At 42.1% G+C, this 16,151-nt stretch overlaps 1 protein-coding gene across 1 annotated transcript in view; it reads right to left on the reverse strand.

The window, feature by feature from the left end:
• The window catches only part of LOC106584541 (calcium-dependent secretion activator 2), a 95,408-nt gene that overhangs the window by 61,505 nt on the left and 17,752 nt on the right, over positions 1-16,151 (reverse strand). Inside the window, exons 7-10 of the mRNA XM_082968253.1 lie at positions 9,769-9,925; positions 3,942-4,083; positions 1,580-1,735; positions 1,245-1,392 (exon numbers count right to left, since the gene is read on the reverse strand). Of these exons, the coding sequence (XP_082824379.1) occupies positions 1,245-1,392; positions 1,580-1,735; positions 3,942-4,083; positions 9,769-9,925 (603 nt within the window). The remainder of the gene's footprint in view (positions 1-1,244; positions 1,393-1,579; positions 1,736-3,941; positions 4,084-9,768; positions 9,926-16,151) is intronic.

The following is a 16,151-nucleotide window of genomic DNA, read 5'->3' on the forward strand; positions in this document are numbered from 1 at the left end:
GATCTGACCGAACAAGAGCCATGGAACGATGATGTCCCATTAGACACCTGGCGCGCGAGTTCATGTTGGGTACCCTCGTTCCAATACGTTATAAAAGAGTATGCATTCGTCCACCTTGAATATTATTCATGTTCTGGTTAAAAAAGGCCCTAATGATTTATGCTATACAACGTTTGACATGTTTGAACGAACGTAAATATATTTTTTCCCCTCGTTCATGACGAGAAGTCCGGCTGGCTTAGATCATGTGCTAACAAGACGGAGATTTTTGGACATAAATGATGAGCTTTTTTGAACAAAACTACATTCGTTATGGACCTGTGATACCTGGAAGTGACATCTGATGAAGAGAATCAAAGGTAATGGATTATTTACATAGTATTTTCGATTTTAGATCTCCCCAACATGACGTCTAGTCTGTATCGCAACGCGTATTTTTCTGGGCGCAGTGCTCAGATTATTGCAAAGTGTGATTTCCCAGTAAGGTTATTTTTAAATCTGGCAAGTTGATTGCGTTCAAGAGATGTAAATCTATAATTCTTTAAATGACAATATAATATTTTACCAATGTTTTCTAATTTTAATTATTTAATTTGTGACGCTGACTTGACTGCCGGTTATTGGAGGGAAACGATTTCCTCAACATCAATGCCATAGTAAAACGCTGTTTTTGGATATAAATATGAACTTGATAGAACTAAAAATGCATGCATTGTCTAACATAATGTCCTAGGAGTGTCATCTGATGGAGATTGTAAAAGGTTAGTGCATCATTTTAGCTGGTTTTATGGTTTTGGTGACCCTGTCTTTGACTTGACAAAACATTACACACAACTCTTGTAAATGTACTGTCCTAACATACTCTAAATTTATGCTTTCGCCGTAAAACCTTTTTGAAATCGTAAAACGTGGTTAGATTAAGGAGATGTTTATCTTTCAAATGGTGTAAAATAGTTGTATTTTTGAAAAATTTGAATTTTGACATTTATTTGGATTCAAATTTGCCGCTCTTGAAATGCACCTGCTGTTGATGGAGTGCACCACGGGTGGCACGCTAGCGTCCCACCTAGCCCATAGAGGTTAACTACAGTATATCCATTGTTCGCTACAGTTGTTAGTTAAATAACGAAACAACCATGGATTTACGTTAGTCGAGTATGTGATGTTTTTGCATGCAATGCTGGTAATTTGTGATCAGTTTGTGCGGTCAAAGAACAGACAATAGAGGTTGAGTGTGGTTGTACCTCTTGACCGGAGTCCAGCACACAGAGTTTGGCACACTGCTTCTTGGCGTCCATTAGCATGTTGAACATGGTGCACACTGACAGCGACACCCGGAAGTCCGTTGACTTGCTGGCCTTCTGCATCTTGGAGTCGAAGGCGGCTTTCGTTCTTTGGGTATAAAAAGACAATTGAAAGGTGTTAATTCCCAGGAGGCTATGGAAAACACTGCTCAAAACCACATCACTAAACTCTTCCTCATTATCCTCAGTAATATCGCAGTTATAAACCAGGTATGCAGTGGTAAATGCTTAACCCCCAACCCATCACAGGTGGTGACGTCCTCCTGACCTCTGACCTTTTGACGCAAGCCTCCATCATGTCGCTGGCCATGAGCTTCAGCCTCTGCTCCAGGTGTTTGGCAAACTCTGGCTCGGGCCAGTGCAGGTCCAGGACAAACATCTGGAGGGCGTCTAACTTCCAGAAGAGGTCCTCTGAGGTTGCTGAGCCATTACTAGGGGTTGGGGAGGTAAGAAGCCAAAGATTAACTTTGCCAAGCTTCATGGAAGTTCTGTCAGTTAAACATGAACAAATGAAAACTGAGTTACAAAGTCTGGGGTGTTGTGCTCGAGGGTTTTAAGTGAAGTACAGATGTTTTCTTGTATTACTGCTCAATAACTGAACACGTTTGACAATTTACATGGTTCACAGTTTAACATGTCAGAGTTACATATGACATGTTCTTAAGACACACCCAACAGTTCCTGAACATGTTCTACAGTGACTGAACACACCCTGCTGTCAAACTGACTGTTACTAAGGAGACTCTCAGCACACAGACAGATGGGTCTCCATCGCCACCTTCTATCCGGTGTCTACACCGCAACACATGGCAACCGGTGGCTGTAACCAGCATCCAAGTGTACAGCGAACCAGAGCGAGTGAGGGAGAGAGACAGAGGGTGAGGGGTGGTGAAGCACACTCACTTTTCTCACTTCGCCTTTAAAAGACTTACCTTCACAAGTGGGAATAAATAATTTGAGCGAAATCCGTGTTGCAATTAAATGCTCGCTCATATCCCCCCCTCATGACTAATTAGGAGCTCTCTTCTCTGAACGTCCCCTCTCCCGGGGGAATGGAACGATCCCCCACGCCCGTCTGTGCTTGCTAACGAAGTGCCAGTTTTTTTTTTCTTGAGCGAGGCAAGGGTAGGTGGGTGGGTGGTTTGAGTCTCCGCTGTTTCTACTGGGCCCTCAGAAGTCAACTTGTATTGTGATGCGGCAGAGTCGCGTGGAACTTTTTTGCCTGTTGTTAACGAGCTAGGTTGTTTACATCATGTAGAATGTGCTAATCAGACCCTGAAATTTTTATTTTCAGGTCTACGTAGTCTGTAGAATTATCACAAACACTCCAGGAAACCGAACCAGGGTACAGAATTTCATATATGAAAAAGCCCTTCATAATTTTGCTTGTGGGGGATCTTGACTGCTCATTTATGACAAAGGTTTGAGGAAAAAATGGTCACTTGACAAGTGCTGAAAACTGTTTAATAACAGTCCCAAAGACCAGCATTGAGGTTTCGAAGAAACATATTCACTGAAATGTGCAAAACGGCTACGGCTACTTACAAAATGTCAGGTAAATTAATTCCTTGCAAGCTGAAATAAGAATCCCAGTTCTTATTTAACATTCATTAGGCATGATATACTTCACAACTCAGTGCTTAACTGAGCTGAGAATTGACCAGCATACCATAACATCACAGTTATAAACAGGTTTCAAAACAGGTGTCTCTGATACTATCCAATATACAATAAAAATACCTAAGATATGTTGGATGTGTGCACAAAAAACATGCCACAGCCGTTCCTGATCAAGGAGCCACAACATACATTTCACAAAGGAGATGCTGCTGTGCCACAAAACATTTGCCATGCTGCACCACATAACACAACAACCCTCACAAGACAACAAAAACATGCTTTTATCTTGATATCAAAGAAGGTATCAGTCTGAGGTCATCAAAAGGGGCAACCAATCCCAGGAATATCTGGGCCACCTGAATTGCACAGTTAAAAGCCTCAGTACTGGTAGGCATTCTGGTCTTACTATTAACATTTAAATGTGAGGGCAGATTTTCAAGTTTCACACTTCTACAAAATGCATTAAGCTAGTTCGATAGTTAATGGCATACCATTGGCAAAGGGAAGTAATAGAATGCGAAATAGTGTTCTTGAATTGGAGAAGTTTGACAATGACAAGACAACCACAGCACAGTCCATGCCACAGTGCCCCACTAGGACTTGCGGCAGCCCATACACACGTGCTGTCACACAGCGGGCCCATCCAGGAGGGTGCTGAGAAGCTCGGCATCTGTGGGAGATTGACTTTGGGCAGAGGCACGCTCGGTAGGTTGTTGGTTATTGTCCTGAAAAGAAATGAACGGCAAACCAAACCAAACGACAACAAAGAAAGATGCGACAGAGAACAAAAGACAACAGAGAGATCCCGCTGAGTGTTGATGCTCCAGACTCCATGTGGTTTTGTGTCTCGTCGGTGGCTGTTATCTAACCTACATTACAAACACTTATCTGTAGACATAAAAATGCAGACAGAAATATTCTAGGCTTGCTACTGTTCCTGATGTAAAGCACATCTCTGAGCTTTAAATAGCACAACAGAATGCAACTAATGACTACATTGAGGGGGGGGGTCCTTACTTGACGGACTGCCAGGTTTCCTGCTCGAAGCCGCGGTGGATGGACTGGGCGATGGAGGATTCCATAAGGTCTATGTAGCGCACCACCAGTGGGATGAACAGGTCCTGCAGGTGCTTGTGGAACATGCCATTGCACAGGTGAGCTGGGGGAATGAGGAAGGAAGTACGAAATAAATTAAAAGGTTTTGAATGTCGGCTTGAAGGTCTTTATACAGTTCAAGTCCTAGATTAGTTAAATCACGGTCCTTCCCTCCCACAGTCCACATTATGATATTTGCATAAAAAATCCATCTTTTCACAATGTCCTGATATGCAAAGGAAGTAGGAGAAAGAAGAGGAAAGAGAGAAGAGAAAGATGCTCAGAAAGTCAGAGTAAGACACAAAGGGCTCTATTTGAACAAACCTAATGCGATTGTAAATCTTATGTCCAGGTGTGTTTTGATATTTTTACAGCGGGAATTATGGGCGCAATAGCTGTCTGTGGCGTGAAAGGGCTGGGTTTTGATCAATAAATAAGTTGTAGGTGTGATGAGGGCTTGACCATTCACAGGGCAATCAACATGTTCGATGGCTTAATACTGCATGTGGTTATCTCAAGTTGTGTATGTTATTGACAGTGTTTGCATTGTCATCGACTCCAATTTGGCTGGGGGGCACAGAATATTCTCACCCTAGTCCATTGTATATTGATACGTTTATTAAATAGCATAGGTTACAGTAAAAAATAATAGCAACTGTAAAATACATCCAGTTTTTGCTAAATATAGTATATTTGGAGTGTTGGCAGTCAACATTGTTGTAATTGCTTCAATGAGTAGGCTTGTAGGCCATACATGTCTTTATGCATTTGTCTTAAAAAAAATTATACTAGCCTCCCCTTTAAATGTGTGTGAGGCATGTTCGCAATAAGCAAGATATAGGCCTATGTACCGTTGAGATGGCATTATAGGACTAAATCACTTGAATATGTTTGGAGGAGCATTATAGGACCGTATCATTTGAATATGTTCGAAGGAGCATTATAGGACTGAATCATTTGAATATGTTTGAAGGAGCATTATAGGACCGTATCATTTGAATATGTTCGAAGGAGCATTATAGGACTGAATCATTTGAATATGTTTGGAGGAGCATTATAGGACTGAATCATTTGAATATGTTTGAAGGAGCATTATAGGACTGAATCATTTGAATATGTTGGAGGGGCATTATAGGACCGAATCATTTGAATATGTTTGAAGGAGCATTATAGGACTGAATCCTTTGAATATTATAGGACCATGTAAATTGTGAGATCTACAAAAGCATGACGTAAAAGCCTCATGAGTAGACCATTTAGAAACCTGCTATTGATAAAAAAGAAAAAAAGAAATTGTATTTATTTTATATCTTATCACCTTTAATGCTGCATTGTTAGAAATGGACCCGTAAGCATTTTACTGTTAGTCTACACCTGTTGTCTACGAAGCATGTGACAAATTAAATTTTATTAGACATTTTATTTTGATATGGTACTTGGCTAATGCATGGCCAGGATAAGAAAGACATTAGTGTTGAAGCCTCTTTCATTAGAGTAGGGTAGGCTACTGAGGGATTCATTTTTAATCAAATGAAATGGAAAACAAGCAATTGTTAGAGGAATATACAAGGTGTTTCTACAACTTGATTGGAATCCACCTGTGGTAAATAAAGTTGATAGGACATGATTTGGAAAGGCACACCTGTTTATATAAAGGTCCCACAGTTGACAGTGCATGTCAGAGCAAAAACCAAGCCATGAGGTCAAAGGAATTGTCCGTAGAGCTCAGAGACAGGATTGTGTTGAGGTACAGACCTGGGGAAGGGTATCAAAAAATGTCTGCAGTATTGAAGGTCGCCAAGAACACAGTGGCCTCCATCATTCTTAAATGGAAGAAGCTTGGAACCACCAAGGCTCTAACTACCCTAGAGCTGGCCGCCTGGCCAAACTGAGCAATCGGGGGAGGTGGGTTTAAGTCAGGGAGGTGACCAAGAATCAGATGGTCACTCTGACAGAGCTCCAGAGTTCCTCTGTGGAGATGCAAGAACCTTCCAGGACAATCCTCTCTGCAGCACTAAATACCTGTTTTTGCTTTGTCATTGTAGGGTATTGTGTGTAGATTGATGAGGGGAAAAAAACATTTTAGAATAAGGCCGTAACGTAAGAAAATGTGGAAAAAGTCAAAGGGTCTAAATACTTTCCAAATGCACTGTATGGAGAGGGTTTTACACACATCCAAAATAATAACAGGCGCTGGCTAAATGAATGTACAACACATAGATGAAAAGGGGATGTCCACTCACTGTTTTGCTGCTCCAAAAAGTGATATTTTAATAAAGATGATTTTTTTAAATAACATGTTTCATAAAAGCTTTGGTGATTAAGATTTATTTCAAAAGAGTCTCACGAGCTCAAACCTTTATGGACAGTCTTGGCTACTTAGCAAATGTATTGGGCAGAACAACAACAAAAAAACAGCCTTTATTGAGAAGAGGGGAGGCTGTGCTTGATCTTTAATCGAATAAAACTTAATGGCAAAAACATTCGTTTTTTTTATATGTTGCTAAATATGAGGTTCACAGGCACAAAAAGTACATCTCTCTTGCTCCATGTGCACATGGGCACTGTGCGTTGCAGCTGAATAGGCTGTGGTTCCGCTGTCAAAATCCATGCCATAACCAACCGTGTTACCGCTAAGACCTCCTTTGTGCTAAATTAAATTGTCACTTTTGCACTGGTTTTTAGGGACACACCTCAGCACAAGCAAGCTGATGTTAGTTATGTAAATTGCCAAACATGGTGTTAAACATGTAAATTGCTGAACCTTTACATGCAGAAATTGACATCTAACGTGCGTTTGACACTTGCGCCACCTTGGCGCCAGCCGAAAATAGAGCCCAGAGAGAGAGAGAGAGATTCGCAGAGAGAGAGAGAGAGAGAGAGAGAGAGAGAGAGAGAGAGAGAGAGAGAGAGAGAGAGAGAGATTCGGAGAGAGAGAGAGAGAGAGATTTGGAGAGAGAGAGAGAGAGAGATTTGGAGAGAGAGAGAGATTTTGAGAGAGAGAGAGAGAGAGAGAGAGAGAGAGAGAGAGAGAGAGAGAGAGAGAGAGAGAGAGAGAGAGAGAGAGAGAGAGGGGAGAGAGATTTTGAGAGAGATTCGGAGAGAGAGAGAGAGAGAGAGAGGAGACAAAGGAAGAGAGCACATAGGACTCCTGTTGGTCTCTCAGGGCTTCATTAGTCCTAATTTCCCATCACTCTGTTCCTTCATTTCCCATTATTCTGTTCCTTCATGATTAACACTTGCCTTTTTACCCTCCTGAGAGCCCACGGCTCTTCTCCCAACAAGTTCCTGCATCACGCAACACATGCAGACACTAAAGTGAGCATTTAGTTAATCCTTAGTACACGTGGATATTAAGACCTGGTGTGATAAATGAAATATGTTTTGTTCACACTACAAAACAATCATTAAAATGTGGTATTACAAACAATAATGCTTCAATTCTGACTATGTATTTGTTCATTTATCACACAGTATCAACATAGCCTCTTTTCACCTTTCTGTACATGTTTATTATTACTCGCATATGTAAAAAAAGATATATTTGGATTTGAGGCAAGTATCAGACAACGGCATTTGACAACATGGAGATCCTGAATGATGTAGGAACTGTCGGGGGACAAATCCTAAAAGGCAGACTTGACCTTGCAGGTAAGCTAAGCAACTATGAAACATAAACTCACAAGTGGAATTGCAGCCTTTTTTCTTTTACCCTAACAATATCATCAGCTTAGACATTTTACAACTATTTTATCTCATTCACTAAAGGCATCATTAATCAAAAACAGGCTCCTCACCTGCAGTAAGTCAAAACAAAAATATTTCTCATTATGTTACTCTTCAAATCAAATAGTTGTTATGACAGTTGGAATAATTGCAAGATTAATGGAGAGTGGTAATAACAGAAAATGGAGGAGAAAAAAACCCACAATAATGATATTTTGCCTACTCCTTACATAATTAGAATTTTATTTTTGAATGTAATTGCCCTTGAGCTGCCTGTCTTTCTGCTCTGGGTGAGGCTTACATAGACAATGTAAAACAACACTTCAGATGTAGCCAACTCTCACTTGGCAATGAAACAAAGGCTCGGAGCTAAGAGTGGATAAGGGAGAAGAGAGAGGGAGAAAGTATGAGAGAGAGAGAGAGAGAGAGAGAGTTTGATAGTACACACAAGGGCAAACACCTGGATGCCACACAGACTTTACACTCATGGAATTAAAATAAGTATTACACATGGTGGGAGCAGGTCAATAGTACTGAGCGATTAACAAAACATGATGTCAGTTACATTTTTGGAATTCCATTTTGTTCGTTTTTTCCTATGAGCTCAATGAGCAGTTTCTCTAGAGAGAAATCAGATCAAACCCAAACTGTGCAATGTAATAGGGAGTTGTAGTTTCCAACAGGCCAATATTATACATAATTTAGTGCAGAAAAGGTGTTAATTAACTACAGTGACCATAATCCTTTGTGCGCCTATTTGTCCGGTCTGTGTGGGTCGACACGGAGAGAAAAGACAGAAGATGCATGATCGAGAGGGATAGTGAGCAGTTGCTTCGCAAAGGTATATCTCCCTGAAAATACATGATCTAAGTGATTGATAGTTGGTATTCAGCAGTCATAAAAGTATGCCTTATTTACTTTGTAGAACTACTAAAATTGTGATTTTGTAATACAGGATAGACAGCAGCTCTATAGAGATGAGACGATGACTTGACAAATAAAGTCATCAAATAAAACAAATGTAATATACACAACAACTTCAATATTTTATTAAAGTAAAGTGAATAAATTATGATCAATAGAAATGGGCAGTCACTACCATCACGGGACTTTTATTCATTGTTTTATTCTGTGTTGTATGAGCATTCAACCCACATAATGCAGAGTGCATTTAATGTTTAAAAAATAATTGGAATTTAAATTCGTTATAAAAATGTATAATTGAACCGTAATGACGTCAAAAAGCACTAATTGCTCAGCACTACAGGGCAAATAATTAGAACTAAATGAGACAAATGTTTCGGTCTATGACTTGTTATCAGAGTAACCACTGCATGTTTACGAGTGGCCAGATATGTTGGAAAAAAGGGAAAACTACAAACCTTTGTTTGCTGATTAGTGAGCAAAGAAATTCAAATGGAGGACAGCCTGGTGAGACAGGTGCCTCAAACCACACTAATACTCTCCTGTCTATGTGACACTGCTCCTCGCATTACAGGAGGTGACAGGTAGAGTCTTTAGCTGACAGCCCCGCACCAGCCCCCTGACTTTACGATCGTGTTTCGACATCCGTTACCATCGTTTTATCTGCTTTTCATTTCTCACCGTTACCTCAGTGATGATGTTAATTATTGTGTTGCCCACGCAAGGACGGGAGCTCTAAGCACAGTTAACAACTTCTCCTAACGAGTCTTGTTTTGCACCGCTGGTGTTAATTAGGACTCTTAGTGGCATGAACATGCTCCGAGAAATACGGGATGTGTTTTGAAGACAGCTCAGGACGGGGAGGTGCCGAAGGCCATGCTTTAAATAGGGACAGGGACAAAATGGAGTGTCAGGTGACAAAATAACTAGAGGGAACACTACAGGGAAATACGGCACTCACAGTTACTGAACTGGAAGTTGTTGAACTGTGCACATGAATCAGTGATGCGTTGTAGGCTACACTTTAAATCAGTTTTGGGAGGCTAAGCATAGGGTCAGAGGTAGATTAAGGGGGACACAGGGAGAACTGAGAACTCACAGTCACAACGCAGGAAGTTGTTAAGCAGCTGGAATAAGGGAAAGCTATCCCATGAGTCAACGGGCTGGACTTGTAGAGCACCATCCATGTCGACGGTGTAGAGAGACAGGAAGGTCTCTGCGTGCTCCGCCATCATCTCCGGCCACCACGAGAATGCCTAGAAAAGAGCGGGAAGCAGAGAGAGCAGAGGGAAGAAGATAGCGAGAAAGAGAACAAAAAAGAAACAAAGAAAAGGGGGAGAAGGCAAAATAAATAAATAAAATAATACATTAAAAAAGGCCAAGTCAACACAAACCACTATCTCTAGTTTACTCTGGTGAAGAATAGTTGGACATACAATGTAAAATGACACAATCAGAGCAAGATGGAAAGAAGTGACAGATGGATAGAGAAAAGACTGCTATGAAAAATAAAAGATCTTAAAAAATCAAAACAATCTAATGAATGAAACCAAGAGAGAAACAGCCAAATGGGTGATGGGTAGCATAAAGAAGGGACCTTGAGCACACAATGGACTCCAACACTTAAAAAGATGAATCACATATTGGTTATTACATTATGCTTCCAATGTGGCGCTTCAATCTCCAAGGTGAGGCTAGAAAAAAGTTATTAAAAAGGCACAGACAGATATGTGTTTTTAACCTGCAATGTTCAGAGCGGAATAAATACAAAGCTCATCTGAGAACAGTAATAACTTATAATTTAGTGGTCATACTATCAGAAACAGTATCTATAATAACAAACAAAAAATGTGATAGTGTGTGACTAGTTGGCCAGTTTATTAGGTACACCCATCTAGTACCCGGTCGGACACCCCTTTGCCTCCAGAATAGACTGAATTCCTCGGGGCATGGAAACATTGCTCAATTGGTATCAAGGGACCTAATGTGTGCCATTGAACATTCCCCACACCATAATATCACCAGCCTGTACCGTTGACACCAGGAAGGGTGGGGCCATGGATTTTGCTTACGCCAAATCCTGACTCTGGAAATGGGATTCGTCGGACCAGGCAATATTTTTCCACTCCTCAATTGTCCAGTGTTGGCGATTGCATGCCCACTGGAGCCTCTTCTTCTTGTTTTTACCTGATAGGAGTGAAACTTGGTGTGGTCGTCTGCTGCAATAGCCCATCTGTGACAAGGACCAATGAGTTGTGCGTTCAGAGACGCCGTTCTGCACACCACTGTTGTATTGCATCGTTATTTGCCAGTTTGTGGCCCGCCTGTTAGCTTACACGATTCTTGCCATTCTCCTTGGACCATGCTTCTTGACATTCTATGACCTCCCAGGCCCACCCATGGCTGCGCCCCTGCCCAGTCATGTGACATCTATAGATTAGGGTTTCATTTAGTTATCTAAATTTACAGATTTCCTTATATGAACTGTAACTCTGTAAAATCGTTGAATTTCTGTTCAGTATAAATGTATTAGGGCCCTAAATCTATGGATTGCACATGACAGGGAATACAGATATGCATTAGTTGGTGACAGATACCTTGGATCAGAAAACCAGTCTGTATCTGGTGTGACCACCATTTGCATCATGCAGTGTGACATCTCCTTCACAGAGTTGATCAGGCTGTTGATTGTGGCCTGTGGAATGTTGTCCCACTCCTCTTCAATGGCTGTGCGAAGTTGCTGAATATTTCCAGGAACTGGAACATGCTGTCGCACACGTCGATCCAGAGCATTCCAAACATGCTCAATTGGTGACATGTCTGGTCAGTTTGCAGGCCATGGAAGAACTGGGACATTTTCAGCTTCCAGGAATTGGGTACAGATCCTTGCAGCATGGTGCCGTGCATTATCATGCTGAAACATGAGGTGATGGCAGCAGATGAATGGCACAACAATGGGCCTCAGGATCTCGTCACGGTATCGCTGTGCATTCAAATTGCCATCTATAAAATGCAATTGTGTTCGTTGTCCGTAGATTACGGCTGCACAATATGATAACCCCACCACCACAGGGCAGGCACTCTGTTCACACCGCCGACATCAGCAATCCGCTCGCCCACACAACGCCATACATGCTGTCTGCCATCTTCCCGGTACAGTTGGAACTGGGATTCATCCATGAAGAGCACACTTCTCCAGCTTGTCAGTGGCCATCAAAAGGTGAGCATTTGCCCACTGAAGTCTGTTACGACACCAAACTGCAGTCAGGTCAAGACCCTGGTGAGGACAACAAGCACGCAGATGAGCATCCCTGAGACGGTATCTGACAGTTTGTGCAGAAATTCTTCATTTGTGCAAACCCACAGTTTCATCAGCTGTCCGGGTGGCTGGTCTCAGATGATCCCACAGGTGAAGAAGCCGGATGTGGAGGACCTGGTCTGGCATGGTTATACCTGGTCTGGGGTTGTGAGGTCGGTTGGATGTACTGCCAAATTCTTCATAACGACATTGGAGGCGGCTTAACGTTCAATTCTCTGGCAACAGCTCTGGTGTACATTCCTGCAGTCAGCATGCCAATTACACACTCCCTCAAAACTTGAGACATCTGTGGCATTGTATTGTCTGACAAAACAGCACATTTTAGAGTGGCCTTTCTTGTCCCCTGTACAAGTTGAAGCTGTGTAAGGATCATGCTGTTTAATCAGTTTCTTCATATTCCACACCTGTCAGGTGGATGGGATTATCTTGGCAAAAAAATAAATGCTCACTAACAGGAATGTAAACAAATTTCTGCACAACATTTTTGAGAAATAAGCTTTTTGTGTGTATGGGAAACTTCTGGGATCTTTTATTTCAGCTCATGAAACATGGGTCCAACACTTTACATGTTGCGTTTATATATTTGTTCAGTGTATATCACACAAAAGAAGAAAAGGTTCAAAAGATGGATGTGCACTCAAACTCTCTTTTCATGTCTTGGTGGGACTAGCCATTATACATGTACTGTAGTTACAAACCCAATCACAGTGATTATTGAATACAATATTTGCTTAAAGTTCTGACTGGTCCTTGACTATTGTTACGGTGTGTCAATGTGACTACATACCGATATGTTTTGTTTGTGTCAATATTGTGTACGACACACCATCTATCAAGGAAGTTAGTATAGGAGATTTTAGGTCATATCCAGGAAGTTAGTATAAGATTTGCGGTCATATCCAGGAAGTTAGTATATGAGATTTTAGGTCATAATGGAGCTTGACAAAGTCATGTTCTTGGCTCTAAGTCAATGGGACATTTAGCAGGGCTGCTGTTGCTTTTCATGACTGCATTGTCTACATGCCCACCCAAAAGAGATGCTTCCTACCCTACTCAGTGGTCGCCATGTGACGAGAGAGAAAAGTGCAAAGAGCCCAATGAAGCACAAGGGGGGAGGAATGTGACAGATTGATTGAAGGTCGTTGTTCCTGTGTGCGTGTGAGTCCATCCGTCTGTGTGTGTCCGTCTGTATGTGTGTGTGTGTGTGTGTGTGTGTGTGTGTGTGTGTGTGTGTGTGGTGTGTGTGTGTTTTAGTGGGCGTTTGCGGCAGATAAAACACTAGGCTGGCGGTCAGAGAAGGTGCATGTCCCATCGCTATACCTGGCCTTGAGGGCCATTGTCATCATCCTTTTCAGATGTGCCTTTTCAGCGCTCTGTGCAAATCAACACAATTAAAAAGAGTGCCTTTGTGCCACACGATTTGTTACCTATCGCCAACCCCCTCAATTCACACCAACAGGCATCCTCATATAACTGCAGGAAAGAACTCACAAAATGCTGTATCTAAGTGAGATACAGAGAAAGATGGAGGAATAAAAATGTAAGGTATATGACTGAAAACAAGGGCAAACGATACAGATGCATGTCAATAAACACTGAATTGTAGCAACATTTGGGTACAATAATCACCCCAAAACCTGAATCCTTAGATACCCAGAGGGTAGAATTTGGTATCATGGGACACAAATATTCAGCAGTCCACCAGGACCACAACCTGTCGTGGATCCACCACATCGCACCTTAATGATGGTTGATGTCTCAGTATCAACCATCTCGATGAAAACCATGAACAGAGCTTGACAGGGTATGAGTGAAGAGTGGTATACTGTATGACTGACAGATGTTGACAGGCTTTGGGACGTAACACAATTTGATGGACATGACAGACACACAGATAGAGTTTTCTTAAGAAACACTTACCTCTCTTCCCTTTCCAATTCATATCAGAAGAAGAGGAAAAGTGAAAGACAGAAATTAGAGAAAGTGAAGGTCTCTCTTTGCATTTTTCACTTGGTATAAAATACTAAAAAGGGTCATTTGATTTCCACACATGCTGAAAACATGGAAACATTTTAAAAGGACCATGTCTCATTTGTGGTCATGACAGCCACAGATTAGCAGCCACTTATAAATAGCGCTGTCACTCAGAAACAGATATCTGAAGCCACACTGCCACTTATTTGACAAGTACAGTGCATGTGGATAGTTTTCAGACCCCTCAACTTTTTCCACATTTTGTTATGTTACAGCCTTATTCTAAATTTGATTAAAGTGTATTTTTCCCCCTCATCAATCTACACACAAACCCCATAATGACAAGGCAAAAACAGGGTTTTAGACATTTTTTACATAAGTATTCAGACCCTTTACCTTCGGCAGCGATTACAGCCTTGAGTCTTCTTGGGTATGACACCACAAGCTGGGCACATCTGTATTTGGGGAGTTTCTCCTATACTTCACTGCCGATCCTCTCAAGCGCTGTCAGGTTGGATGGGGAGCGTCGCTGCACAGCTATTTTTCAGGTCTCTCCAGAGATGTAAGATTTGGTTCAAGTCCGGGCTCTGGCTGGGCCACTCAAGGACATTCAGAGACTTGTCCCGAAGCCACTCCTGCGTTGTCTTGGCTGTGTGCTTAGGGATGTTGTCCTGTTGGAAGGTGAACCTTCGGCCCCTGTCTTAGGTCCTGAGCGCTCTGGAGCAGGTTTTCATCAAGGATCTCTCTGTACTTTGCTCCGTTCATCTTTCCCTCGATACTGAATAGTCTCCCAGGCCCTGCTGTTGAAAAACATCCCCACAGCATGACGCTGCCCCGACCATGCTTCACTGTAGGGATGGTGCCAGGTTTCCTCCAGACGTGACGCTTGGCATTCAAGCCAAAGAGTTTAATCTTGGTTTCATCAGACAAGAGAATCTTGTTTTTCATGGTCTGAGAGACTATAGGTGCCTTTTGGCAAACTCCAAGCAGGCTGTCATGTGCCTTTTACTGAAGAGTGGCTTCCGTTTGGCCACTCTACAATAAATGCTTGATTGGTGGAGTGCTGTAGAGATGGTTGTCCATCTGGAAGGTTCTCCCATCTCCACAGAGGAACTCTGGAGCTCTGTCAGAGTGACCATCGGGTTCTTGGTCACCTCCCTGACCAAGGCCCTTCTCCCCTGATTGCTCAGTTTGGCTGGGCGGCCAGCCCAGACAAAGGAAGAGTCTTGGTGTTTGGAACCACCAAGGAAGAGTCTTGATGGTTCCAAATTTCTTCCATTTAAGACAGATGGAGGCCACTGTGTTCTTGGGGACCTTCAATGCTGCAGACATTTTTTGGTACACTTCCCCAAATCTGTGCCTCGATACAATCCTGTCTGAGCTCTACGAACAATTCCTTCGACCTCATGGCTTGGTTTTTGCTCTGACATGCACTGTCAACTGTGGGACCTTATATAGACAGGTGTGTGCCTTTCCAAGTCATGTCAGATCAATTGATTAGAGTGCACCTGTGGTGAATTCAAATTTTAGAAATATCTCAAGGATGATCAATGGAAACAGGATGCAACTGAGCTCCTTTTTGCTTTGACATTTTGGGGGTATTGTGTGTAGATTGATAAGGGAAACAATTACTTTAATCAATTTTAGAATAAGGCTGTAATGTAACAAATGGTGGAAAAAGTCAAGAGGTCTGAACACTTTCTGAATGCACTGTATATGTGTTGTTTGTGGATGTCTCAACACCTATGATTGAGCAGTTTTACACTGTACCATAAGAGCGACCTGTGTGTATGGGCTGTGGGCGTTGTTTTCATCTCTGCCCGCCAAGATTTTACTACAGTGTTGGCACTTGATGTGTCATCTTCCACTTTGGCACACAGCTGCCAACACAGACCCAGGATAGAAACAAACAGCTCTACCCCTCTCAAAGAGTGCAGTGTATAAAGTCAGAACATCTGCTGTTTCAGCCACTGCCTATCACCAAGGGAGTACCCCAAGGCTTGATCCTAGGCCCCAGACGCTTCTCAATTTACATCAACAACATAGCTCAGGCAGTAGGAAGCTCTCATCTATTTATATGCAGATAATACAATCTCAAACTCAGCTGACCCCTCCCTGGATTTTGTGTTAAAAGCTCTACAGCAAAGCTTTCTTAGTGTCCAACAAGCTTTCTCTGCCCTTAACATTGT

Source organism: Salmo salar, chromosome 23 (genome assembly GCF_965601325.2).
Source record: "Salmo salar chromosome 23, fSalSal1, whole genome shotgun sequence".
NCBI classification, from domain to species: domain Eukaryota; kingdom Metazoa; phylum Chordata; class Actinopteri; order Salmoniformes; family Salmonidae; genus Salmo; species Salmo salar.